The sequence below is a fragment of the Heptranchias perlo genome, chromosome 9 (assembly GCF_035084215.1).
Source record: "Heptranchias perlo isolate sHepPer1 chromosome 9, sHepPer1.hap1, whole genome shotgun sequence".
NCBI lineage: Eukaryota > Metazoa > Chordata > Chondrichthyes > Hexanchiformes > Hexanchidae > Heptranchias > Heptranchias perlo.
The window spans coordinates 4598258-4623729 of record NC_090333.1 but is presented as its reverse complement, the minus strand read 5'-3'; the positions used below and the strand labels follow the sequence as shown (position 1 = coordinate 4623729).

The 25472-nt window shown below is 44.4% G+C and overlaps 1 protein-coding gene across 1 annotated transcript; it reads right to left on the bottom strand.

Moving 5' to 3' along the window:
• Positions 1 to 12545: 12545 nt before the first annotated feature.
• Positions 12546 to 16732, bottom strand: ccn1 (cellular communication network factor 1). Its single transcript, XM_067989819.1, has 5 exons — positions 16409 to 16732; positions 15798 to 16011; positions 15040 to 15393; positions 13965 to 14137; positions 12546 to 13826 (listed from the first exon to the last, which is right to left on the bottom strand). The coding sequence occupies exons 1-5, from the start codon at positions 16457 to 16459 to the stop codon at positions 13524 to 13526; spliced, it is 1095 nt and encodes a 364-aa protein (XP_067845920.1). The 5' UTR covers positions 16460 to 16732; the 3' UTR covers positions 12546 to 13523.
• Between the last annotated feature and the right edge of the window lie 8740 nt (positions 16733 to 25472).

The window sequence follows — 25472 nt, the reverse complement described above, 5'->3', positions numbered from 1 at the left end:
TTGTTACATGTGAAACACTTAGGATGTTTCTGAAAGACAGGATACACTTTTAGGATGTTTCTGAGATGTGATAAGATGCTTTACAAGTCTTTCTTTCCGTCTGGAATTTTTGGGCCTCCAACAGGACAAACTCAGGGTAATGACAAAATTATGTGTAATTGAACAGTACATCTATGAAAGCTGCAAAATTCGACAGTCTATTTTGACTTGGTATCCTTTGTTTCTCCTGAGCTTCATACTCCACTGGAAGCCTTTTATTGGAAAGCAAAAGGGGATATTTTTTCCAGCTGGAGATGTGGACAGCAGTGTTCTAGGTTGACTAATGCAAGAGTTGATAGATCCCAGAGTCCAAAGGAGTTGCTTGGCTTCAATATTGACAGCGGCTAGATTACCTTTTGGCACCATGAAACCAGAGGGACAATGTAGCTCAGATTGATACTTAAAATTGTTTTCAAGTTAACTGCAAACTTCTTCCAATTTTACTTTATAGGACCTAAATCACACAGCATGTTTACAACATCACCACACCTATATCCATACACATATTTTACACTTATTTATAGACTCCTGATTTCAAGGAAAGCATTGTGACTGTTACATATCTTACATAAAATCTTTTGATGCTGCCCAATGTTTTGGCTTTGTGTTTTTTGCCCATCCATTTTACGCCCATCAGTCATTATTCTGAATTTCAATGGCTATGTGTGGAACATAGGTATATAAATTGTACCTTTCAGTTACTTTATACTATATATATATATATATATATATATGCATATTTTATTTCAGGAATAAACCTGGTCTCTTTTGAATTTTCAAGACTGTTATTCCTCCATCAACCAACACCACCATAAACACATTATCTGGCCATATTCCTGTCATTTGCCGTTTACAGGATCTTCTTGTACCGTTATTTATCATTACATTTGCCTACATAGTAACAGTGGCTACACTTCTAAAAGTAACGAATTGGATATGAAACGGCTTGGGACACTCGAAGGCGTTTCCGAGTCAGGTTGGGCGAAGCTTGCAATTATATAGCGCCTTCAGGATAGTAAAACAACCAAAGTGTTTCACGGTTAAGGATCGGGTTTACGGTGATATACAGGGCAAGTGTCGCTTTATGTTAGCTGGTGGGGATTTTTTTGCATTTAAAGGGAATGGATTCACACACTTATTCATTTAATATTTGCACCGCTGAACTTTAGTTTTACCTTTAATACAAATGATTCCCAAAAGCATCCGAGATATATATATATAAAAAAAGATTTCCAGCATTTGCAGGCTTTCCTTTTTAAAAAAAACTGGAATAAAAGTACTGGCTCGATCATTGAAAACAGATGCAACGGCCAGTGTTGTCAAGTGCAGGGAAGAGAAAACTAGCTGAAGATGATGAATAGGTACTTTAGTCAAAACAGCTTTATTAGGGGGGATCGGAGCACAAGCATAGTCATGTCAGGAGAGAGGGGAAAAATCTGCTATCCAGCCCTTTCCAATCACCTGTAGACAATGACTGCCTCTGGTTTCAGAGACCCGTGTGAAGGGCTTTCTCTGATGCATCTCCACGGTATTAAAGGTATTCAGTCCAAGTATTTTTTTTAAGTAAAACGTTACCTTTTGAAGTGAACGCGATTGGCTTGCTCCCCTCGTTATTTTCAAGTTCTCTCTTTATTTAAAACAAAAACATCTGCTGCCCATCAGGTTGTCTGCTTTCTGAGCCACCGCTGCATTCCTTTGCGGTTTCATACCTGCCTTCAGAAGTGTAATGGAATAAAGTGGATTCTTTCCCTGTCTTAAAACAAAAAAATTCCTTCAAATAGCGATTTAATGTTGAGGAAGGAATGTAGATATTAATAGGAGGTCACTTATCAGAAACATCGGCTTGTTAGCTTACTGAAATGAAATGTAGCTCTGAAAATGTATTTTTTTAAACTCATGTCCACAGATCTATTTATATTTTTGGTTGTGTATCTGTGATGTGCTCGCCTCAATTAGGCAATGGTTGAGTTAAGAACATAAGAAATAGGAACAGGAGTGGGCCATCCATCACCATCCCTGGGTATGTCCTGTCCCACCGGCAGGACAGACCAACCAGAGGTGGCGGTACAGTGATATACAGTCAGGAGGGAGTGGCCCTGGGAGTCCTCAACATTGATTCTGGACCCCATGAAATCTCATGGCATTAGGTCAAACATGGGCAAGGAAACCTCCTGCTGATTACCACCTACCGCCCTCCCTCAACTGATGAATCAGTCCTCCTCCATGTTGAGCACCACTTGGAGGAAGCACTGAGGGTAGCAAGGGCACAGAATGTACTCTGGGTGGGGGACTTAAATGCACGTCACCAAGAGTGGCTCGGTAGCACCACTACTGACCGAGCTGGCCGTGTCATGAAGCACATTGCTGCCAGACTGGGCCTGAGGCAGGTGGTGAGCGAACCAACACGAGGGAAAAACCTACTTGACCTCGTCCTCACCAATCTACCTGTCACAAATGATCTGTCCATGACAGTATTGGTAGGAGTGACCACCGCACAGTCCTCGTGGAGACGAAGTCCCATCTTCGCACTGAGGGTACCATCCAACGTGTTGTGTGGCACTACCACCATGCTAAATGGGATAGATTCAGAACAGATCTAGTAGCTCAAAACTGGGCATCCATGAGGTGCTGTGGGCCATCAGCAGCAGCAGAATTGTATTCCAGCACAATCTGTAACCTCATGGCCCGGCATATTCCTCACTCAACCATTACCAACAAGCCAGGGGATCAACCCTGGTTCAATGAGGAGTGTAGAAGAGCATGCCAGGAGCAACACCAGGCGTACCTAAAAATGAGGTGCCAACCTGGTGAAGCTACAACACAGGACTACATGCATGCTAAACAGTGGAAGCAACATGCTATAGACAGAGCTAAGCGATTCCACAACCAACGGATCAGATCAAAGCTCTGCAGTCCTGCCACATCCAGTCGTGAATGGTGATGGACAATTAAGCAACTAATGGGAGGAGGAGGCTCTGTAAACATCCCCATCCTCAATGATGGTGGAGACCAGCACGTGAGTGCAAAAGACAAGGCTGAAGTGTTTGCAACCATCTTCAGCCAGAAGTGCCGAGTGGATGATCCATCTCGGCCTCCTCCCGATATCCCCACCATCACAGAAGCCAGTCTTCAGCCAATTCGATTCACTTCACGTGATATTAAGAAATGGCTGAGTGCACTGGATACAGCAAAGGCTATGGGCCCCGACAACATCCCGGCTGCAGTGCTGAAGACTTGTGCTGCAGAACTAGCCGCGCCTCTAGCCAAAATGTTCCAGTACAGCTACAACACTGGCATCTACCCGACAATGTGGAAAATTGCCCAGGTAGGTCCTCTCCACAAAAAGCAGGACAAATCCAATCCGGCCAATTAACGCCCCATCAGTCTACTCTCAATCATCAGCAAAGTGATGGAAGGTGTCGTCGACAGTGCAATTAAGCGGCACTTTCTCACCAATAACCTGCTCACCGATGCTCGGTTTAGGTTGCGCCAGGACCACTCGGCTCCAGACCTCATTACAGCCTTGGTCCAAACATGGACAAAAGAGCTGAATTCCAGAGGTGAGGTGAGAGTGATTGCCCTTGACATCAAGGCAGCATTTGACCGAGTGTGGCACCAAGGAGCCCTAGTAAAATTGAAGTCAATAGGAATTAGGGGGAAAACTCTCCAGTGGCTGGAGTCATACCGAGCACAAAGGAAGATGGTAGTGGTTGTTAGAGGCCAATCATCTCAGCCCCAGGACTTTGCTGCAGGAATTCCTCAGGGCAGTGTCCAAGGCCCAACCATCTTCAGCTGCTTCATCAATGACCTTCCCTCCATCATAAGGTCAGAAATGGGGATGTTCACTGATGATTGCACAGTGTTCAGTTCCATTCGCAACCCCTCAAATAATGAAGCAGTCCGAGCCTGCATGGAGCAAGACCTGAACAACATCCAGGCTTGGGCTCATAAGTGGCAAGTAACATTCACGCCAGACAAGTGCCAGGCAATGACCATCTCCAACAAGAGAGAGTCTAACCACCTCCCCTTGACATTCAACGGCATTACCATCGCCGAATCCCCCACCATCAACATCCTGGGGGTCACCATTGACCAAAAACTTAACTGGACCAGCCATATAAATACTCTGGTTACAAGAGCAGGTCAGAGGCTGGGTATTCTGTGGCGAGTGACTCACCTCCTGTCTCCCCAAAGCCTTTCCACCATCTACAAGGCACAAGTCAGGAGTGTGATGGAATACTCTCCACTTGCCTGGATGAGTGCAGCTCCAACAACGCTCAAGAAGCTTGACACCATCCGGGACAAAGCAGCCCGCTTGATTGGCACCCCATCCACCACCCTAAACATTCACTCCCTTCACCACCGGTGCACTGTGGCTGCAGTGTGTACCATCCACAGAATGCACTGCAGCAGCACCCAAACCTGCGACCTCTACCACCTAGAAGGACAAGAGCAGCAGGCACATGGGAACAACACACCTGCACTTTCCCCTCCAAGACACACACCATCCCGACTTGGAAATATATCGCCGTTCCTTTATCGTCGCTGGGTCAAAATCCTGGAACTCCCTTCCCAACAGCACAGTGGGAGAACCTTCACCACTTGGACTGCAGCGGTTCAAGAAGGCAGCTCACCACCACTTTCTCAAGGGCAATTCGGGATGGGCAATAAATGTTGGCCTCACCAGCGACACCTACATCCCATGAACGAATAACAAAAAATCCAGCCCCTCCAGCCTACTCCACCATTCAACAAGATCATGGCTGATCTTCTGCCTCAATGCCATTTTCCTGCACTATCCCCATATCCCTTGATGCCTTAAATATCTAGAAATCCATCGATCTCTGTTTTGAATGTACTCAATGACAGCCTCCACAGCCCTCTAGGGTAGAGAATTCTAAAGTTTCACCACCCTCTGAGTGAAGAAATTTCTCCTCATCTCAGTCCTAAATGGCCTACCTCTTATCCTGAGACTGTGACCCCTGGTTCTGGACTCCCCAGCCAGGGGAAACATCCTCCCTGCATCTACCCTGTCGAGCCCTGTAAGAATTTTGTGTGTTTCAATGAGATCACCTCTCGTTCTTCTAAACTCTAGAGAATACAGGCCTAGTCTACTCAATCTCTCCTCATATGACAATCCCAGGAATCAGTCTGGTGAATCTTCGTTGCACTCCCTCCATGACAAGTCCAGTCGGTGAGCGGCGGTAAAGAGCGAGACCAGAGCGGCGATATAAACAGCGCGGAGAGAGCGAGAGTCCAGTCGGTGAGCGGCGGGAGAGAGCGAGACCAGAGCGGGGATATAAACAGCGCGGAGAGAGCGAGACCAGAGCTTACTCTGAGAGCGAGACTCTGAGACCAGCGGCAGAGTTCGGGGTGACGTCACCAGTCAGAAAGTGACGCGGCACAGGGGAGGCAGCTGATTGGTGAGTAGGTTCAGGTGAGTATTTCTACCATTTTACTGTAAGTAAAGTAATAAGAAAGGGAAGATCTGCAGGTTTTATAGCAGATAGTGGTTTTTTTTAGTGAACCTAGGTCCCTAGTATAGTTAACATTTTCTAATTTCAACGTAATTTAAAAGGGGTAACTAAGCTAAGGCAAGTCATGGCAGCAGACCTCGCACCCGTGATATGCTCCTCCTGCAAGATGTGGGAAGTCATGGACACTACCAGTGTCCCTGCCGACCATGTGTGCGGGAAGTGTGTCCACCTGCAGCTACTGACCGATCGTATCTCGGAGCTGGAGCTGCGGGTGGACTCACTGTGGAGCATCCGCGATGCAGAGAAACTCGTGGATAGCACGTTTAGCGAGTTGGTCACACCGCAGGTAAAGGGTATACAGGCAGGAAGTGAATGGGTGACCACCAGGAAGAGTAAGAGATGCAGGCAGGTAGTGCAGGGGTCCCCTGTGGCCATCCCCCTCTCAAACAGATATGCCACTTTGGATGCTGTTGGGGGGGATGACTTATCAGGGGAAGGCAGCAGCAGCCAACTTCCTGGCACCACGGGTAGCTCTGCTGCACAGGCTGGGAGGAAAAAGAGTGGCAGAGCTATAGTGATAGGGGACTCAATTGTAAGGGGAATAGACAGGCGTTTCTGCGGCCGCAACCGAGACTCCAGGATGGTGTGTTGCCTCCCTGGTGCAAGGATCAAGGATGTCTCGGAGCGGCTACAGAACATTTTGGAGGGGGAGGGCGAACAGCCAGCTGTCGTGGTGCACATAGGCACCAACGATATAGGTAAAAAAGGGGATGAGGTCCTAAAAGCAGAATATAGGGAGTTAGGAGGTAAATTTAAAAAATAGGACCTCAAAGGTAGTAATCTCAGGATTGCTGCCAGTGCCACGTGCTAGTCAGAGTAGAAATAGGAGGATATTTCAAATGAATACGTGGCTAGAGGAATGGTGCAAGGGGGAGGGATTCAAATTCCTGGGACACTGGAAACGGTTCTGGGGGAGGTGGGACCAGTACAAACCGGATGGTCTGCACCTGGGCAGGGCCGGGACCGCTGTCCTAGGAGGAGTGTTTGCTAGTGCTGTTGGGGAGGGTTTAAACTAAAGTGGCAGGGGGTTGGGAACCTGAGCAGGGAGAGAGAGGAAAGCGTAACAGGAAGGGACAGAAGGTATGGAGTAATAGGTAAAGTGTTAAAAAAGGAAAAAGCAGGAACTAAGCGTCACAAAACAGATTTGAAAGTTCTTTATCTGAATGCACGTAGCATTCGTAATAAAATGGACGAGTTAACGGCACAAATAACTACGTATGGGTATGATCTTGTGGCCATTACAGAAACATGGCTGCAGGGTGACGACGACTGGGAATTAAATATGCCAGGGTATTTAACAATCAGGAAGGACAGGCAGGAAGGAAGGGGAGGTGGGGTGGCTATGTTAATAAAGGAAGGAATCACTGTAATACAGAGAAATGATATTGGGACAAAGCATCAAGATAATGAAACAGTTTGGGTGGAGATAAGGAATAATAAGGGAAAAAAAACATTAGTGGGCGTAGTATATAGGCCTCCTAATAGTTGCAACTCTGCTGGAAGAAGTATTAATCAGGAGATAGTCGGGGCATGTAATAAGGGAACAGCCATAATTATGGGGGATTTTAATTATCATATTAACTGGACAAATCAAATTGGGCAGAGCAGCCTTGAGGACGAGTTCATTGAGTGCATCAGGGATGGATTTCTTGAGCAGTATGTAACTGATCCTACAAGGGGGCAGGCAACCTTGGACCTGGTCCTGTGTAATGAGTCAGGATTAATTAATAATGTCCTAGTTAAGGATCCCCTTGGAACGAGCGACCACAACATGGTTGAATTCCATATCCAATTAGAGGGTGAGAAGGTTGATTCTCAAACAAGCGTACTGAGCTTGAATAAAGGAGACTATGATGGTATGAGAGCGGAATTGATTAAAGTGGACTGGGAAAATAGATTAAAGGGTAAGACGGTACATGAGCAGTGGTGTTCATTTAGGGAGTTATTTTACAACTTTCAAAATAAATATATTCCACTGAGGAAAAAAGGGTGTAAAAGAAATGACAGCCATCCGTGGCTAAGTAAAGAAATCAAGGATAGTATCCGACTAAAAACAAGGACATATAAGGTAGCCAAACTTAGTGGGAGGATAGAAGATTGGGAATTCTTCAAAAGAGAGCAAAAAGTAACTAAAGGATTGATTAAGAAAGGGAAGTTAGATTATGAAAAGAAATTAGCAAAAAATATAAAAACAGATAGCAAGAGTTTCTATAGTTATATAAAAAGAAAAAGGGTGGCTAAGGCAAACATAGGTCCCTTAGAGGATGAGACCGGGAAATTAATGGTGGGAAACATGGAGATGGCAAAAATGCTGAACAAATATTTTGTTTCAGTCTTTACAGTAGAGGACACTAAGAATATCCCAACACTGGACAAACAGGGGACTCTCGGGGGGGAGGAGCTAAATACGATTAAAATCACTCAGGAGATGGTACTCAGTAAAATAATGGGACTCAAGGCGGATAAATCCCCTGGACCTGATGGCTTCCATCCTAGGGTCTTGAGGGAAGTGGCAGTAGGGATTGTGGATGCTTTGGTGATAGTTTTCCAAAATTCCCTGGACTCAGGAGAGGTCCCGGCAGATTGGAAAACTGCTAATGTAACACCGTTATTTAAAAAGGGTAGTAGGCAGAAGGCTGGAAATTATATGCCAGTTAGCTTAACATCTGTGGTGGGTAAAATTTTGGAGTCTATTATTAAGGAGACAGTAACGGAACATTTAGATAAGCATAATTTAATAGGACAAAGTCAGCATGGCTTTATGAAGGGGAAGTCATGTCTGACAAATTTGCTTGAGTTCTTCGAGGATATAACGTATAGGGTGGATAAAGGGGAACCAGTGGACATAGTGTATTTAGACTTCCAGAAGGCATTCGACAAGGTGCCACATAAAAGATTATTGCTTAAGATAAAAAATCACGGGATTGGGGGTAATATTCTGGCATGGGTGGAGGATTGGTTATCGAACAGGAAGCAGAGAGTTGGGATAAATGGTTCATTTTCGGACTGGCAACCAGTAACCAGTGGTGTTCCACAGGGGTCGGTGCTGGGTCCCCAACTCTTTACAATCTATATTAACGATTTGGAGGAGGGGACCGAGTGCAACATATCAAAATTTGCAGATGATACAAAGATGGGAGGGAAAGTAGAGAGTGAGGAGGACATAAAAAACCTGCAAGGGGATATAGACAGGCTGGGTGAGTGGGCGGAGATTTGGCAGATGCAATATAATATTGGAAAATGTGAGGTTATGCACTTTGGCAGGAAAAATCAGAGAGCAAGTTATTTTCTTAATGGCGAGAGACTGGAAAGTACTGCAGTACAAAGGGATCTGGGGGTCCTAGTGCAAGAAAATCAAAAAGTTGGTATGCAGGTGCAGCAGGTGATCAAGAAAGCCAACGGAATGTTGGCTTTTATTGCTAGGGGGATAGAATATAAAAACAAGGAGGTATTGCTGCAGTTATATAAGGTATTGGTGAGACCGCACCTGGAATACTGCATACAGTTTTGGTCTCCATACTTAAGAAAAGACATACTTGCTCTCGAGGCAGTACAAAGAAGGTTCACTCGGTTAATCCCGGGGATGAGGGGGCGGACATATGAGGAGAGGTTGAGTAGATTGGGACTCTACTCATTGGAGTTCAGAAGAATGAGAGGCGATCTTATTGAAACATATAAGATTGTGAAGGGTCTTGATCGGGTGGATGCAGTAAGGATGTTCCCAAAGATGGGTGAAACTAGAACTAGGGGGCATAATCTTAGAATAAGGGGCTGCTCTTTCAAAACTGAGATGAGGAGAAACTTCTTCACTCAGAGGGTGGTAGGTCTGTGGAATTTGCTGCCCCAGGAAGCTGTGGAAGCTACATCATTAGATAAATTTAAAACAGAAATAGACAGTTTCCTAGAAGTAAAGGGAATTAGGGGTTATGGGGAGCGGGCAGGAAATTGGACATGAAGCTGAGTTCGGATCGGTCAATGCCCTGTGGGTGGCGGAGTGGGCCCAGGGGCTATGTGGCCGGGTCCTGCTCCGACTTCTTGTGTTCTTTAGATTTGTGGTTGGGATCAGATCAGCCATGATCTTATTGAATGGCGGAGCAGGCTCGAGGGGCCGATTGGCCTACTCCTGCTCCAATTTCTTATGTTCTTATGTTCTTATCCTTTCTTAAGTAAGGAGACCAAAATTGTACACAATACTCCAGGTGCGGTATCACCAAGGCCCTATATATTTGCAGTAAGACATCTTTACTCTGTACTCAAATCCTCTTGAAATAAAAGCAAACATATCATTTGCCTTCCTAATTGCTTGCTGCACCTGCATGTTAGCTTTCAGTGACTCATGTACAAGAACACCCAGGTCCCTTTGAACATCAACATTTCCCAATCTCTCAACTTTAAAAAATACTCCGCATTTCTGTTTTTCCTACCAAAGTGGATAACTTCACATTGTTCCAAATTATATTCCATCTGCCATGTTCTTGCCCACTCACTCAGCCTGTCGATATCCCCTTGAAGCCTCTTTGCATCCTCCTCACAACTCACTTTCCCACCTAGTTTTGTATCATCAGCAAACTTGGAAATATTACATTTGGTCCCCTCATCCAAATCATTGATATAGATTGTGAATAGCTGGGGCCCAAGCACCGATCCCTGCGGTACCCCACTAGTCACAGTCTGCCAACCTGAAAAAGACCCTTTTATTCCTACTCTCTCTTTTCTGTCTGTTATCCAATTCTCAATCCATGCCAGTATATTACCCCCAATTCCATGTGCTCTAACTTTGTTCACCAACCTCCTGTGTGGGACCTTATCAAAAGCCTTCTGAAAATCCAAATACACCACATCCACTGGTTCCCTGTTATCTATTCCACTTGTTACATCCTCAAAGAACTCCAATCGGTTTGTCAAACATGATTTCCCTTTCATAAATCCATGTTGACTCTGCCAAATCCTATTATTATTTTCTAAGTGTCCTGTTACCACATCCTTTATAATAGATTCTAGCATTTTTTCCTTCTACTGATAACTGGCTAACAGGTCTGTAGTTCCCTGTTTTCTCTCTTCCCTCCTTTCTTAAATAATGGGGTTACATTTGCTACCCTCCAATCTGCAGGAACCATTCCAGAATCTATGGAATTTTGGAAGATGACAACCAATGTATCCACTATCTCTATAGCCACGTCTTTCAAAACCCTGGGATGTAGATCATCAGGTCCTTGGGATTTATTGACTTTCAGTCCCATTAATTTCTCTAGTACTATTTTTTTTACTAATACTAATTTCTTTCAGTTCCTCATTCTCGCCAGACCCTTGGTTCTCGAGCATTGTGTTGCTTTCGCCAATTAATGGATCATTTCATGTCACCTTAGTAGGAACAAACCGTGTGAACTTTCAGCCCAACCAGATCTGGTAATATTATTCACTTCTGAAAATGGTGATGATGTCTATCGATCAGACTGGGCTGCGGCTACCCAGGTGTGAATGTTACTTAGAAACCAGAAGTTCGCCGCCAGTTATTTAAATGTCACGTATTTGAATCGAGCGGTAACAGTTCTTTCTCTGCTTGGGACTTGATGCTGAGCTTTTAATTTGATTGGGAACCGGAGCATTCACTCCCGGAAAAAAATCTACTCATAGCCATTGTCACGTTTAAAAAATCCGTCACTTGCGGGGCATCGTGATCCTGGCACACATGTCCATTTCAGTCTGGTATGTTTCAGGAGGATGTTAGTAATCCTGTCTGTCACCTCCACTGGACAGGCAAATATCGTTAGCAAAAATTCGCCTTTAATTATGAAAGTAACCTCTCCTCCTCCCCCCCCTGTCTCGCCTTTGGTCCCCATCAGAGAGGTACTTGAAATTCCACACATTCCTCTTCACTTATCGTTACGAGTTTTAATCGGTGGGTTATTGGGATTAAGCAAAAAGTAATTGCTTGCGCTCAACTGGTGAGAGTAAACCACCTCCTACAGACTGAGAGACATTCTTTCCAGCAAATTCCTTTCAGCCCCACAACTGGATTGACTGTAGAAAAGTATTTGACGTTGTATAAAGAGTCTCAAGCTTTGCACTTCAATATATTAATCTTTGTTTCCACACAATACGGATTGCTATATGTAAGTCTTTCACAATTTGGACGAAACTTAGAGGGGGGTAGTTTGAACATTACAACAAAGGAGTTTGGGTCTCCCACGTTTTGGCTGCGATCTAACATGAATGAGGGATTGTCTGGGTTTTATCTCCTTACTGAATGAGTTCCTTGCTTATTTTACTGAATTGCTCCATTTATACACATAATGAAATGTCATAAATACTGTATTAGATTTTATTTAAATACTTTGCAACCCAGGGAAGTCTGAAGCTCACGCCGTCGATAATGACGACTATAAATGTACTTAACCTTCGGTTATGAGTTCATTGAAAGGTTACAGTCAGGGTCACTGGTTTATTTGACAGAATAAGTCAAATTCCGATTTTATTTCACGGGATCTTTGTAAGTGCTCTTGTTCCACTATGGCCAAAGTCTCCCCATCCCCTCCCCAAAATGTGTAGCTCGAGAATCATAGAATTTTACAGCTTGGGGGCCATTGGACTCGGATCTTGGAGGGGGGGGGGGAAAGATATCCATTTAGTCCCATTCCCTCTTCCTTTCTCATACCCTTTTTATCTTTCAATTTCCCTTTTAAAAACTATTCTAGAATTCTGCACCCACCATGTACTAAGTAACAATCTCCCGTCGCGGTTATACAGTACACCTACATTCTGCCACAGTTCTATATTATTGTTTTATTTGGAGATTGCTGCTCGATTGGTTTCTATTAAATAATATCTGATGATAGAAAAGTTAAAGTCGTATTTGAAACGATCAGAGACATAAATTCATTTCGGTCCCTTGTTTGGATGCACATGTTACTTTAGTGACTCATAAAAGTTGTCACACTTTAAAAAGAAATGAGCAGAAGATACCAGATGTCAGTTCCATAAATAAATTGTTTATTTTTTTCCTTCTTAAAAAAATTAAATCTATGTACATTTCATTCCAGTATGACATTTTTTGTATCCCAATAGAATTTGCTACATTTTTGATAAATATTGCAACATTCAATGGATATATTGCAGGATTTAACATAACTGATTCTGTTTGCTGCGCTACGCATATTAGACAGCTATAGCTTTAACAGAGTTGGTTACTAGCTGCCACATAACGTGAGCTACTTAGCTCACTTAAGGAAATAATGTGACCCACAGGCGGGTTGTGTAAGCAAACCAACACATTTTCCTTGCTCGGGAACTCTGAACATTGTTACATTTTCAATTACAACCATGTTTCCACACAAGCACATAAGACAATACATCGCTAATGATACACGATAAGACATTATATAATAATACAAATATACATCGTTTTGTTACAAATAGAACAAAAAAGTGGGAAAACTATGCTCCAAAATGAAGCTATTTCCTCGCTCCAATAAATTGAAGCTTTCATTTAACCATGAGGGTTCACCCTTCCCTCAGTCTCAGCTGCCACAAGGGCAATGCTGCACAGTGCACATAGGTATAGCTACAGTATAACAATCACTGCCCCCACCCACCCACCCCGGTCCCTTTTTTTATTGTTGCGTGTACGGTGTATAAAAAAACTACACAACAGTCCCTTCAAAAATCCCAGTCTTCTCAAAAACATTCACTGATCCTAACGTTACGTTGTAACCGATTCTGTGTTTGTTTGATTAAAAAGCTGTTACAAGTGCAAAACGTCACGTAGGTACGATTTGTGCTAGTTATTCTTATAACCGTGCCAAATATCTGGCTCTTTCAAAGCAAAAGAGAAAAGAAAGACAGTCTCCCCTTTGAGCTCTATTGCCACCCCCATTTTGACTGCGTCCCTTTCTAATTCGCCATGCCAATTGATTCATCATTCCCCCACCCCCCCCCCCCCACAATTTGTCAATCTAGGAACTTGTGAATGTCATTGTACAGCATGACGTAAGGATTGGAGGCCTCGTTATGATGGGGGCAGTTGTAGTGGCATCTGCAGGACTGAATCATCATCATGTTCTTGGTGAAGGTCTCCCCATCGTCGCAACGGAATCGGACCCGGACAGTTCTGGTCTGTTGAGGGGTGCAGCAACGCCCATCCACACACGAACCGCAGTGCTTGGAACGGTATTTCTTCACGCTGGCACAACCTGCGTAGGTGGAGTGCGCCGCTGTACTCGACTTTTTGGTTCTGTAGCACTTCTTTCCTTTCTGAGGGGGGAGAAAAATAATATAATCAGCAAATGTATGGATTTTTTTTTAGAGATTAGAGCTACTGTAACATCATAGAATCATAGTGCGCACATGGCTCAACAAGCTGGCGGAGGTGGGGGGGAATGTGGTGCTTACTTTGAGGTTAGGAAACGTTGGCTGATTACAAGGTCGGATGTCACAGATTCTTGTCTCTTTTATAAGCTTGCAGTCGGGATTGTCGTTGGTGACTCTCGTGGAGATGCCTGTCCCGCAGGTCCTGGAACACTGGGACCATTCGGTTGTCTGGACAAGGCATTTGGGTCTCCAAGCTGAAACAAAAAAAACAGATGGACCGCTATTTAGAAAGTGGAAAGAAACGCTGCTGGTTTATCATGCCGTTTTACAAAAACGTGCTAATATTTCAATGAGTAATATATGCAACTATTTTTCCCACTCTTGCATGGTTTATGGTTAAAATCAAAGTGAATGTCTACAAAAGCAAGGCTTGTATAGTTGGGTTATTAAAAACGATCGCAGTTTCAGTTCATAAGTTCTGGCAGTTTTCCAAATCCTTGCCAACATGTAAAGGGAATAAAAGCTAACATGGCGCCTTTTGATGATGTCATTCCTGATGCTGGTTCAACATGTACATTAAGATTTACAACCTTTTAAGTCATAATTTCCTGAATTAGATTGTGGTTAAGAGTTCATTATGACCAAGGTTTGTGATTCGCAGTAAATGATGGCAATATACCTCTTCGAGTATCCATGTAAACTGCAGTAAAAGGAATGACTCAGACCAGAAAGAGCAACAGGTATAATACAAAATTCTATTTAATAATGTTGCCTTATATAGACACTATAATGGAGTGTTATATACACCTTAGTGTTGTAGCTGCATGCACAGTTTACAAATGGATCTCAAAATAAGAGGACACAGATTTAAGGTAATTGGCAAAAGAACCAGAGGGGAGATGAGGAGGCATTTTTTTTTAATAGATGTTCTGGAATGCACTGCCTGAAAGGGCAGTGGAAGCAGATTCAATCATAACTTTCAAAAGGGAATTGGATAAATACTTGAAAAGGAAAATTTGCAGGACTGTGGGGAAAAGAGCAGGGGGGAGTGGGACTAATTGGATAGCTCTTTCAAAAGAGCTGGCACAGCCACGATGGGCCGGATGGCCTCCTTCTGTGCTATATATATATATATATATATAAAAACACAACTTACCAGCTAGCCTTTTGAGCCCTCCTTTGAGTAGAGAGAGCAGTTCGTTGTTGTAGAGTGGCTCGTTCTGCCATGGCTTCGCCACAGTCTCTTGACTGAAGAAGCCTTCCGTGTCCTCAGCCTCCGACAGGGCTTTATTTCCGTCACAAACCCACTCCTCACAGCATTGTCCGGGGACCTTGACCAGCCGTGGGTTTGGGCAGCCCATGTTAGGCAGCGACAGCTCTTGAGGGCAGAGGGGGATGCAGCCTACGGCTCCGTCGATACAAGTGCACTGATGCTTGCAATTCGGCTGGAAAATCTCCCCGTTTTGGTAAATTTTACTGTTGTATTCGCACGGTCTTCCTTCGGCTCTCGCTGCAAAACACACAAAATAAATAGAAAGACTTTAATTTTGTTTTTTAAAAAAAAAAGAACAGATGGGTGTTTCATTTTTACTAACTCGAGATCGGTTCTGCTGTTCATTATTTTTTTTTAACGGTGGAAATTCCAAGCGCAGGTCCCTGGAGGGACATGGAACTGAACAATGAGTTACTCAGGAATCACTTTTCCTTCTGCATCTTTAGTTTAGTACAAACACAGTGAATCACATTCCTGACTGCTGAAATCACATTGCCTTACTGCCAATCGATGGCCAAAGAACAATAAAGCATAACCATACATGGTTTTAAAAGATGACAGAACTCTTTTGACTAGACGAAGCTGCAGGAGACATTCCCGACGCCACCTCCCCCCACCTCGCCACCCCACAAGAATCTTACCTCTGCAGATCCCCTGAAGGGCGCTGGGGCTTGCGCCAAAGTTGCACTCGAGCCCCTTGGTGTGATCGCAGGGCTGCGCTTTGCTGCAATCTTCGTTGAGCTGTTTCGCGCAGACCCGGCAGCATCCGCAGCCGTCCAGGACCAGACTCACGCCGGGGGCGCACCTTGGCATCTCCTGGGGGCACTGGCATTCCGACGGGCAGGTAAGCGTCCCCTGCGAAGTCAACGAGCACATTGTGAGTCTCCCCCTTATTTCTCTTTGCAATTAAAAGTACAACGTGGCAACGCAGTTTCCCAGTCTCCCCCCTCCACCCCCGACCCCCCCCCCAAAAAAAAGTTTAGAATCATTCATAGAATGATACAGCACAGAAGGAGGCCATTCGGCCCATCGTGCCTGTGCTGGCTCTTCGAAAAAGCTATCCAATTACTTCCATTCTCCCCCCCCCCCCTCAACTTTTTGCTCTTTTCCTCCATAGCCCTGCAAAAAAAAAAAATCCCCTTCAAAAGTATTTATCCAATTCCCTTTTGAAAGTTATTGTCCAATCTTGCTTCCACCACCCTTTCAGGCAATTAATATTTAAAAACACGATTTCCAAAAGTAAGAGACTCACCTCAACAAGACAGCCAGTGAGGAGGACAGCGAGTGCTGTAAAGTGGATCATCTTTTGTTTTTGGTTGGAGGGGAGGGGGGAGGGAACTCGAAGGGTTTTTTTCTCTCTCTCTCTCTTCCCCCGAACTGACACGATCTGATCTGCTCTTTAAAAATGTCTCTCTTTCTTTCTCTGTGTGGACGCGGCTCTCAAATTGCTTTGACGACGGCGGCGGCTCCTTCTTCTTCTTCTTCTCCTTCTGTCCTTTCGCTGCTGAAGCCGGCTAAACTCTCCCGCTCTTGTTGCCCTGGGTGCTTTGTACAGACCCCGCCGAAGCGCCCTTGTTTTTATAGGCAGGTCGCGTCTCTCCGGTGACGTTACTCGGGCTGGCTGAGGCTGCGAGCTGTTTGATTTTCGGCAAGTTATGTTAGGAATGTTTCTGGCGCGTTTTTCTCAGACGCCGCCCCAGCGAAAGAGGAGGTGGGAGGGCGGGGGGGTAAGAGAGAGAGAGAGAGAGAAAAGCCAGGCTTTTTCCCTCAACTCATCCAAATTAAAACATCACACATCATTTCACCGCATTATAGATGGGGGGGACACACATACTTTGAAGTTTACATAATAGAATATTTACAAATCTTTCTTTTTCACTACAGAGAGGGAAAGCTTATGGCTTCTATTTCTGGCCCCTTTGCCTTTTTTTTTCCCCATCCCTCTTAAGTATTTCCAGATGAATTATATACCACGACGTAACAATATTTCCATATTTGGTAGCGCAGAAGTCTGCGTTTTCCACATTTTTTGACTGCCTTTCGACCACAAAGTATTGTTGACATCTCAAAACTTTTTTTTGGGGGGTTAAAAAAAATAGGCTTGATTGATGTTTTTTTGCAGCGGGGGATCGGTTTTAAGATTCCTCTCCTTGTATGATTTTGGTTTTCACGCAATTCAAGTCATTGGAAATATGTAATTTGCTGTATGTGTGTGTGAGAGAGGGCTGGGGTTTACTAACCACGGCACATAACTAAGTCAATGTTAAAAAAAAACACGGCTTAAGATCTGTCACAGTCGCATCTGAATAACAAGTGACATTACCAGGGGAAGGTTTTTTTTTAGAAGCGATTAAACGCCATTAGTCACGATAAAATGTAGCACCACATGCACAGACTTTGAAGTGAATGGTGCTGGATTTGTCATGTAAGTGCTCACTCAAGGGCTCAAAATGAATGTTTTACGTTTCTAGAAACATCACAGTGTACTTGGAGACTCCTTTCTCGTTTTTAAAAAAAATACCGTGCTGAAATACTTTATTTTTCATCGTGGTTAAAACTTCAGGGGTTTTTTTTTGGCAGAAGATCAGATGAGGGTAACATGCAAATTCTCTGAACACAGGGGTCAGTATCAGTTTTAACCTCAAATACGTAATATATTAAAGGTCCGATGAGAAATAAAAGATCAGTCCTGTGGATTTGAGAGTCGACTGCGGACTTTGAAGGGTAAGCTTGTCTTTCTATTTAATTAGTGGATCTTAATGTGCATGTTAAGGACTGAGCTCCGCTTCACACCAGCCCTGTTTAAAGCTCCTTCAGAGTGTAACAACCACAGGCATGCCCGGCTGCAGTTTGTGAATGGACTTCACCTTTTATGCGAGATGTATCAATTATATCTGATTCTAATGCATTGTAAGTCTTTATTTCTGAAATTACCCCGATCTTGATTTAATACTGTCGTTTTGTTTGTATCAGCGGGGAACGCATTTCACAGCTTTATACATGTGTGTGTCACATTTTTTTTTAAAAACTGTTATTCCTTATCCAGTCGACACGAAGAAACAGCATCACTATACAGTCCTTGTTGGGACATCTCAGGCAAAGTAGCTACACACGCTACTGCTTGTTGTCAATGTGTCTTGTTTGCATTATTGTGGGGAGATGCGAGGTTCGACAGATTGACCAGTCCAGTCACTTGATCATTCTCTAGTTGAGATTCTGACATGTTCTGATTTATCTTTGAACATACTTTTGTAATACTCCAGAAATAGGCGGACAGGAACTACCAAATAAGCACATCCTGCTTCTGGGACGGTCTCTATGAAGGTTCTGTGATACTAGTCATTCCTAGGATCTGCTCTATATTTATCCATTGCTTGCTTAAAGGGTCTGCCTTGATTTTTGTTTTAAAGTTTTCAAATGTTGTTACACGAACTGGTCTGGTTACCAATTTCAGTCCAAACTTCAGATGCTACTTTTAAAACGAGGTGATTTTATTTGAATGTATGCTCTAGTAGCTAACACTATCGGGACAGTTAGATCTGTAATGTTCTGTTTATGCTGGAGCTAACGGTATGAGACGGGAGAGATAGAACATCGATTCCAGCCATTAGCATGTGGCAATTTCAGAAGTGGGTGTACTGTACGTCATATGGATAAGAAATTCTTCTTGGCGGCGCGCCCACAGGAAATGTTCATTTTTGACACTTTATTTGGTGATTTTTTTTCCCACCGTTTTAGGATACATTTTTCCTTATATATCCATTAATACTTTATGTTGCTACAGGATAAGTAAAAACAACACCATACAATTAAAACATGCGGAACATTCTCTCCGGGTTATTGATTTTATCTAGTGATTAGCAAAGACATACAGAACAGGAAGGCCAGCTGACCCGGGAGCCCACAGTTAGCCAGCTACCAGATGCCACCCATCTACGATCAGCAGCCAACAAGCCATTACCAGCAGACAGCTACCAGAAGCCGGCTAGTAATCACTAACAGCCAGTCAGTAGAAAGAACCGATTAACAACCAACCACTAGAGGCCACTCCTCCTCCACCACCACCAGCCAGCCAAACCTAGTCACTCAGACATCCATCACCAGCCAAACCTAGTCACTCAGACATCCATCACCAGCCAAACCTAGTCACTCAGACATCCATCACCAGCCAAACCTAGTCACTCAGACATCCATCACCAGCCAAACCTAGTCACTCAGACATCCATCACCAGCCAAACCTAGTCACTCAGACATCCATCACCAGCCAAACCTAGTCACTCAGACATCCATCACCAGCCAAACCTAGTCACTCAGACATCCATCACCAGCCAAACCTAGTCACTCAGACATCCATCACCAGCCAAACCTAGTCCCTCAGACATCCACCAAAGAAAGACTTGCATTTCTATAGCGCCTTTCATGACCGCAGGATGTCCCAAAGCACTTTACAGCCACTGAAGTACTTTTGAAGTGTAGTCACTTTTGTAATGTAGGAAACGCAGCAGCGAATTTGTGCACAGCAAGGTCCCACAAACAGCAAAGTGATAATGATTAAATAATGTTTTTTAGTGATGTTGGTTGAGGAATAAATATTGGCCCAGGACACCGGGGAGAACCCCCCTGCTTTTCTTCAAAATAGTGCTGTGGGATCTTTTACAGAGGGTAGACGGGGCCTTGGTTTAACATCTCATCCAAAAGTCAGCACCTCCGATAATGCAGCACTCCCTCGGTACGGCACTGAAGTGTTAGCCTAGATATTGTGCTCGAGGATCTGGAGTGGGATTTGAATTCATGACCTTCTAACTCAGAGGCAAGAGTGCTACCCACTGTCACCACCACCAGCAGCACCCACATAGTCACTCAGCTACCAGTTTGCTACCAGTCATCAGCGATCAGTCTCTAGGTCGCTGCCAGGATAGTGGTTGAGCTGGAGGGGGAGAGGCAAGAGAGAAGATTGGCAGCTGATGGCCTAGGGAAGAGTCTGAGTCCCTGACTTGTGGAAGAAGGTCACAAGATTATTATAGATGCAAAAGGCCATTCGATCCATCTTAATTCATCCATTTAGAGAGATCCAACCCCCTCCCACATTGTAGCATCCAATTGTTTCTTAAATAATTCCAGGGTTTTTGCTTCCACTGCTCTATTTGGATGCTTATTCCACATGCAGTTCACTCTGTGTGAGAGGAAGAATTTCCAGATATCTGTTCTAAAAGTGCCCTTTTCTTGTTTGATTCACTGCCCCTGAGTTCTACTCCTGCAGTTTAATTCAAAGTAATATTCCTAGTTAAATTTTCTACACCCTTAATAATCTTATAAACCTCTATAAGATCACCTCTTGAGTGTCTCCTTTCCTGGATATATAGCCCTGGTTTCTTTAGTCTTTTCCCATAACTCAGACCCTGACACAGGGGACCAGGCTTGTGGCTCTTCTCTGCACTGCCTCCAGCACTTCAGTGTTTTTCTCTCTTGTTTCTTGGTGACCAGAGCTGGATGCAGTATTTAAGGTGCGGTCTGACCAAAGCACTATAAAGTTTGGTCACTACCTTTTGTGACTTACATTCTATTGCATTGGTTATGTAGTTCAACATCATAGAATCATAGAAAGGTTACAGCACAGAAGGAGACCATTCAGCCCATCGAGTCCATGCCGGCTCTATGCAAGAGCAATCCAGCTAGTCCCACTCCCCGCCCTATCTCTGTAGCCTTGAAAATTTTTGCCTTTCGAGTACCTATCCAGTTCCCTTTTGAAGGCCATGATTGAATCTGCCTCCACCACCCCTCAGGCAGTGCATTCCAGATCATAACTACTCGCTGTGTAAAAATGTTTTTCCTCATGTCACCTTTGGTTCTTTTGCCAATCACTTTAAATCTATGTCCTCTGGTTCCTGACCCTTCCGCCAATGGGGACAGTTTCTCTCTATCTACTCTGTCTAGACCCTTCATGATTTTGAATACCTCTATCAAATCTCCTCTCAACCATCACTGTTCCAAGGAGAACAATCCCAGCTTCTTCAGTCTATCCACATAACTAAAATCCCTCATCCCTGGAATCATTCTAGTAAATTTCTCTGCACCTTCTCTAAGGCCTTTATATCTTTCATAAAGTGCAGTGCCTAGAACTGGACACAATACTCCAGTTGTGGCCAAACCAGTGTTTTATAAAGATTCATCATGACTTCCCTACTTTTGTACTCTATGCCTCGATTTATAAAGCCCAGGATCCCGTATGCTTTTTTAACCGCTTTCTCAACCTGCCCTGCCACCTTCAATGATTTGTGCACATAAACCCCCAGATCTCTCTCTTCCTGTACCCCTTTTACAGTTGTGCCCTCTAGTTTATATTACCTCTCCTCGTTCTTCCTACCGAAATGTATCATTTTGCATTTTTCTGCGTTAAATTTCATCTGCCACGTGTTCGCCCATGCCACCAGCCTGTCTATATCCTCTTGAAGTCTATCACTATCCTCCTCACTGTTTACTACCCTTCCAAGTTTTGTGTCATCTGCAAATTTTGAAATTGTGCCCTGTACACCCAAGTCCTAGTCATTAATATACTTCAAGAAAAGCAGTGGTCCCAGCACTGACCCCTCAGGAACACCACTGTACACCTCACTCCATTCCAAAAAACAACCATTCACCACTACTCTCTATTTCCTGTTACTTAGCCAATTCTGTATCCATGTTGCTAATGCCCCTTTTATTCCATTGTCCGTAATCTTGATGATAAGCCTACCACGCGGCACTTTATCAAATGCCTTTTGAAAGTCCATATACACTACGTCAACTGCGTTGCTCTCATCTACGCTCTCTGTTACCTCATCAAAAAACTCTATCAAGTTAATTAAACACGATTTGCCTTTAACAAATCCATGCTGGCTTTCTCTAATCAATCCACACTCGTCCAAGTGACTGTTAATTCTGTCCTGGATTATCGTTTCTAAAAGTTTCCCCACCACTGAGGTTAAACTGACTGGCCTATAGTTGCTGGGTTTATCCTGACATCTTTTTTTGAACATGGGTGTAACATTTGCAATTCTTCAGTCCTCTGGCACCACCCCTGTGTCTACAGATATTTGGAAGATTGGCTTTGTTGATTTCTGCTCTGCATTGGTTGGACATGTACAATGGTACAATTTTAAAGGGGGTGCAGGAACAGAGAGACCTAGGGGGTGTTTGTACACAAATCTTTAAATGTGGCAGGTCAAGTTGAGAAGGCTGTTAAAAAAGCAAATGGGATCCTTGGCTTTATAAATAGAGGCACAGGGTAAAAAGCAAGGAAGTTAGGCTAAACCTTTATAAAACACTGGTTAGGCTTCAGCTGGAGTATTGTGTTCAATTCTGGGCACCACACTTTAGGAAGGATGTCAAGGCCTTGGTGGGGAGGGGGAGGGGTGGGTGTGCAGAAGAGATTTACTAGAAGGGATGAGTGACTTCAGTTTTGTGGGAGAGACTGGAGAAGCTGGGGCTGTTCTCCTTGGAACAGAGACAGTTGCGAGGAGATTTGATAGAGGTATTCAAAATCATGAACGGTTTTGATAGAATAAATAAGAAGAAACTGTTTCCAGTGGCAGAAGGGTCGGTAACCAGAGGACACAGATTTGAGGTGATCGGCAAAAAAGCCAGAGGCGACATGAGGAAAATTTTTTTGTTGTGATCTGGAATGCACTGCCTGAAAGGGTGGTGGAAGCAGATTCAATAGTAACTTTCAAAAGGGAATTGGGTAAATACCTGAAGGGAAAAAATTTGCAGAGCTATGGGGAAAGAGCACAGAAGTGAGACTAATTGGATAGCTCTACCAAAGAGCCGGCACAGGCACGATGGGCCGAATGGCTGAATCCTGTGCTGTTTCATTCTATGATTCTATATTTAGCGTCAAGTCTGTTATGGCGACCAAGTCTCTTTTAATTTCAACTGAAGCTATTTGAATACCGTTTATGGAGTACGAGTGTTATCTATTTGTCCTTCCTATATGTAGCATTTTGCACTCACTGCATTGAATTTCATTTGCCATTGTTCTGCCCACCCACATTTCTTGTGTAACTCATTCTGTAATTTCCACTGCTCTCCTAGTTTGGTATCATTTTCAAATTTGATTAATTTAGGAACATTAGGGAACAGGAGTAGGCCATTCAGCCCCTCGAGCCTGCTCCACCATTCATGGCTCCATTTACCTGCCTTTCCTCCATATTAGGCAAGGGTATTAAGGGTTATGGGACCAAGGCTTGTGGATGGAGTTAAGATACAGATCAGCCATGATCTAATTGAATGGCGGAACAGGCTCGAGGGGCTGAATGGCCTACTCCTGTTCCTAATGTTCCCAACAAAAATCTATCTCTGTCTTGAAAGCTCCAATTGTTCCCCAGCATTCACAGCCTTTTGGGGGACAGAGTTCCAGATTTCGACTACCCTTTGTGTGAAAAAGTGCTTCCTGATTTCGTTCCGAAATGGCCTAGCTCTAATTTTAAGATTCTGCCCCCTGATTCTCGATTCCCCTACCAGAGGAAATAGTTTCTTCATATCTACCCTATCAAATCCTTTTAACATTTTAAACATCTCGATCAGATCACCCCTCAATCTTTTATACCCAAGGGAATACAAGACAAGTTTATTCTTTTTAATTTGTTCATGGGATGTGCGCGTCGCTGGCAAGGCCAGCATTTATTGCCCATCCCTAATTGCCCTCGAGAAGGTGGTGATGAGCCGCCTACTTGAACCGCTGCAGTCCGTGTGGTGAAGGTTCTCCCACAGTGCTGTCAGGAAGGGAGTTCCAGGATTTTGACCCAACAACGATGAAGGAACGGCGATATGTTTCCAAGTCGGGATGGTGTGTGACTTGATGGGGAACGTGCAGGTGGTGTTGTTCCCATGTGCCTGCTGCCTTTGTCCTTCTAGGTGGTAGAGGTCGCGGGTTTGGGAGGTGATGTCGAAGAAGCCTTGGCGAGTTGCTGCAGTGCATCCTGTGGATGGTACACACTGCAGCCACTGTGCGCCGGTGGTGAAGGGAGTGAATGTTTAGGGTGGTGGATGGGGTGCCAATCAAGCGGGCTGCTTTGCCCTGGATGGTGTCGAGCTTCTTGAGTGTTGTTGGAGCTGCACTCATCCAAGCAAGTGGAGAGTATTCCATCACAATCCTGACTTGTGTCTTGTAGATGGTAGAAAGGCTTTGGGGAGTCAGGAGGTGAGTCACTCGCCACAGAATACCCAGCCTCTGACCTGCTCTTGTAGCCACAGTATTTATGTGACTGGTCCAGTTAAGTTTCTGGTCAATGGTGACCCCCAGGATGTTGATGGTGGGGGATTCGGCGATGGTAATGCCATTGAATGTCAAGGGGAGGTGGTTAGTCTCTTTCTTGTTGGAGATGGTCATCGCCTGGCACTTGTCTGGTGCAAATGATACTTGCCACTTATCAGCCCAAGCCTGGATGTTGTCCAGGTCTTGCTGCATGCGGGCACGGACTGCTTCATTATCTGAGGGGTTGCGAATGGAACTGAACACTGTGCAATCATCAGCGATCATCCCCATTTCTGACCTTATGAATGAGGGATGGTCATTGATAAAGCAGCTGAAGCTGGTTGGGCCTAGGACACTGCCCTGAGGAATTCCTGCAGCAATGTCCTGGGGCTGAGATGATTGGCCTCCAACAACCACTACCATCTTCCTTTGTGCTCGGTATGACTCCAGCCACTGGAGAGTTTTCCCCCTGATTCCCATTGACTTCAATTTTACTCGGGCTCCTAGGTGCCACACTCGGTCAAATGTTGCCTTGATGTCAAGGGCTGTCACTCTCACCTCACCTCTGGAATTCAGCTCTTTTGTCCATATTTGGACCAAGGCTGTAATGAGGTCTGGAGCCAAGTGGTCCTGGCGGAACCCTAACTGAGCATCGGTGAGCAGGTTATTGGTGAGTAAGTGCCACTTGATAGCACTGTCGACGACACCTTCCATCACTTTGCTGATAATTGAGAGTAGACTGATGGGGCGGTAATTGGCCGGATTGGATTTGTCCTGCTTTTTATGGACAGGACATACCTGGGCAATTTTCCACATTGTCGGGTAGATGCCAGTGTTGTAACTGTACTGGAACAGTTTGGCTAGAGATGCGGCTCGTTCTGCAGCACAAGTCTTCAGCACTACAGCCGGGATGTTGTCGGGGCCCATAGCCTTTGCTGTATCCAGTGCACTCAGCCGATTCTTGATATCACGTGGAGTGAATCGAATTGGCTGAAGACTGGCTTCTGTGGTGGTGGGGATATCGGGAGGAGGCCGAGATGGATCATCCACTCGGCACTTCTGGCTGAAGATGGTTGCAAACACT

Coding starts and splice junctions, on each gene's coding strand:
- ccn1 (XM_067989819.1), bottom strand. CDS start 16,459: ATGATCCACTTTACAGCACTCGCTGTCCTCCTCACTGGCTGTCTTGTT. Junction 16,012..16,408: donor TCACTGGCTGTCTTGTTGAG/GTGAGTCTCTTA, acceptor TTGACTTCGCAG/GGGACGCTTACCTGCCCGTC. Junction 13,827..13,964: donor CAACGTTTCCTAACCTCAAA/GTAAGCACCACA, acceptor CTCCCCCCTCAG/AAAGGAAAGAAGTGCTACAG.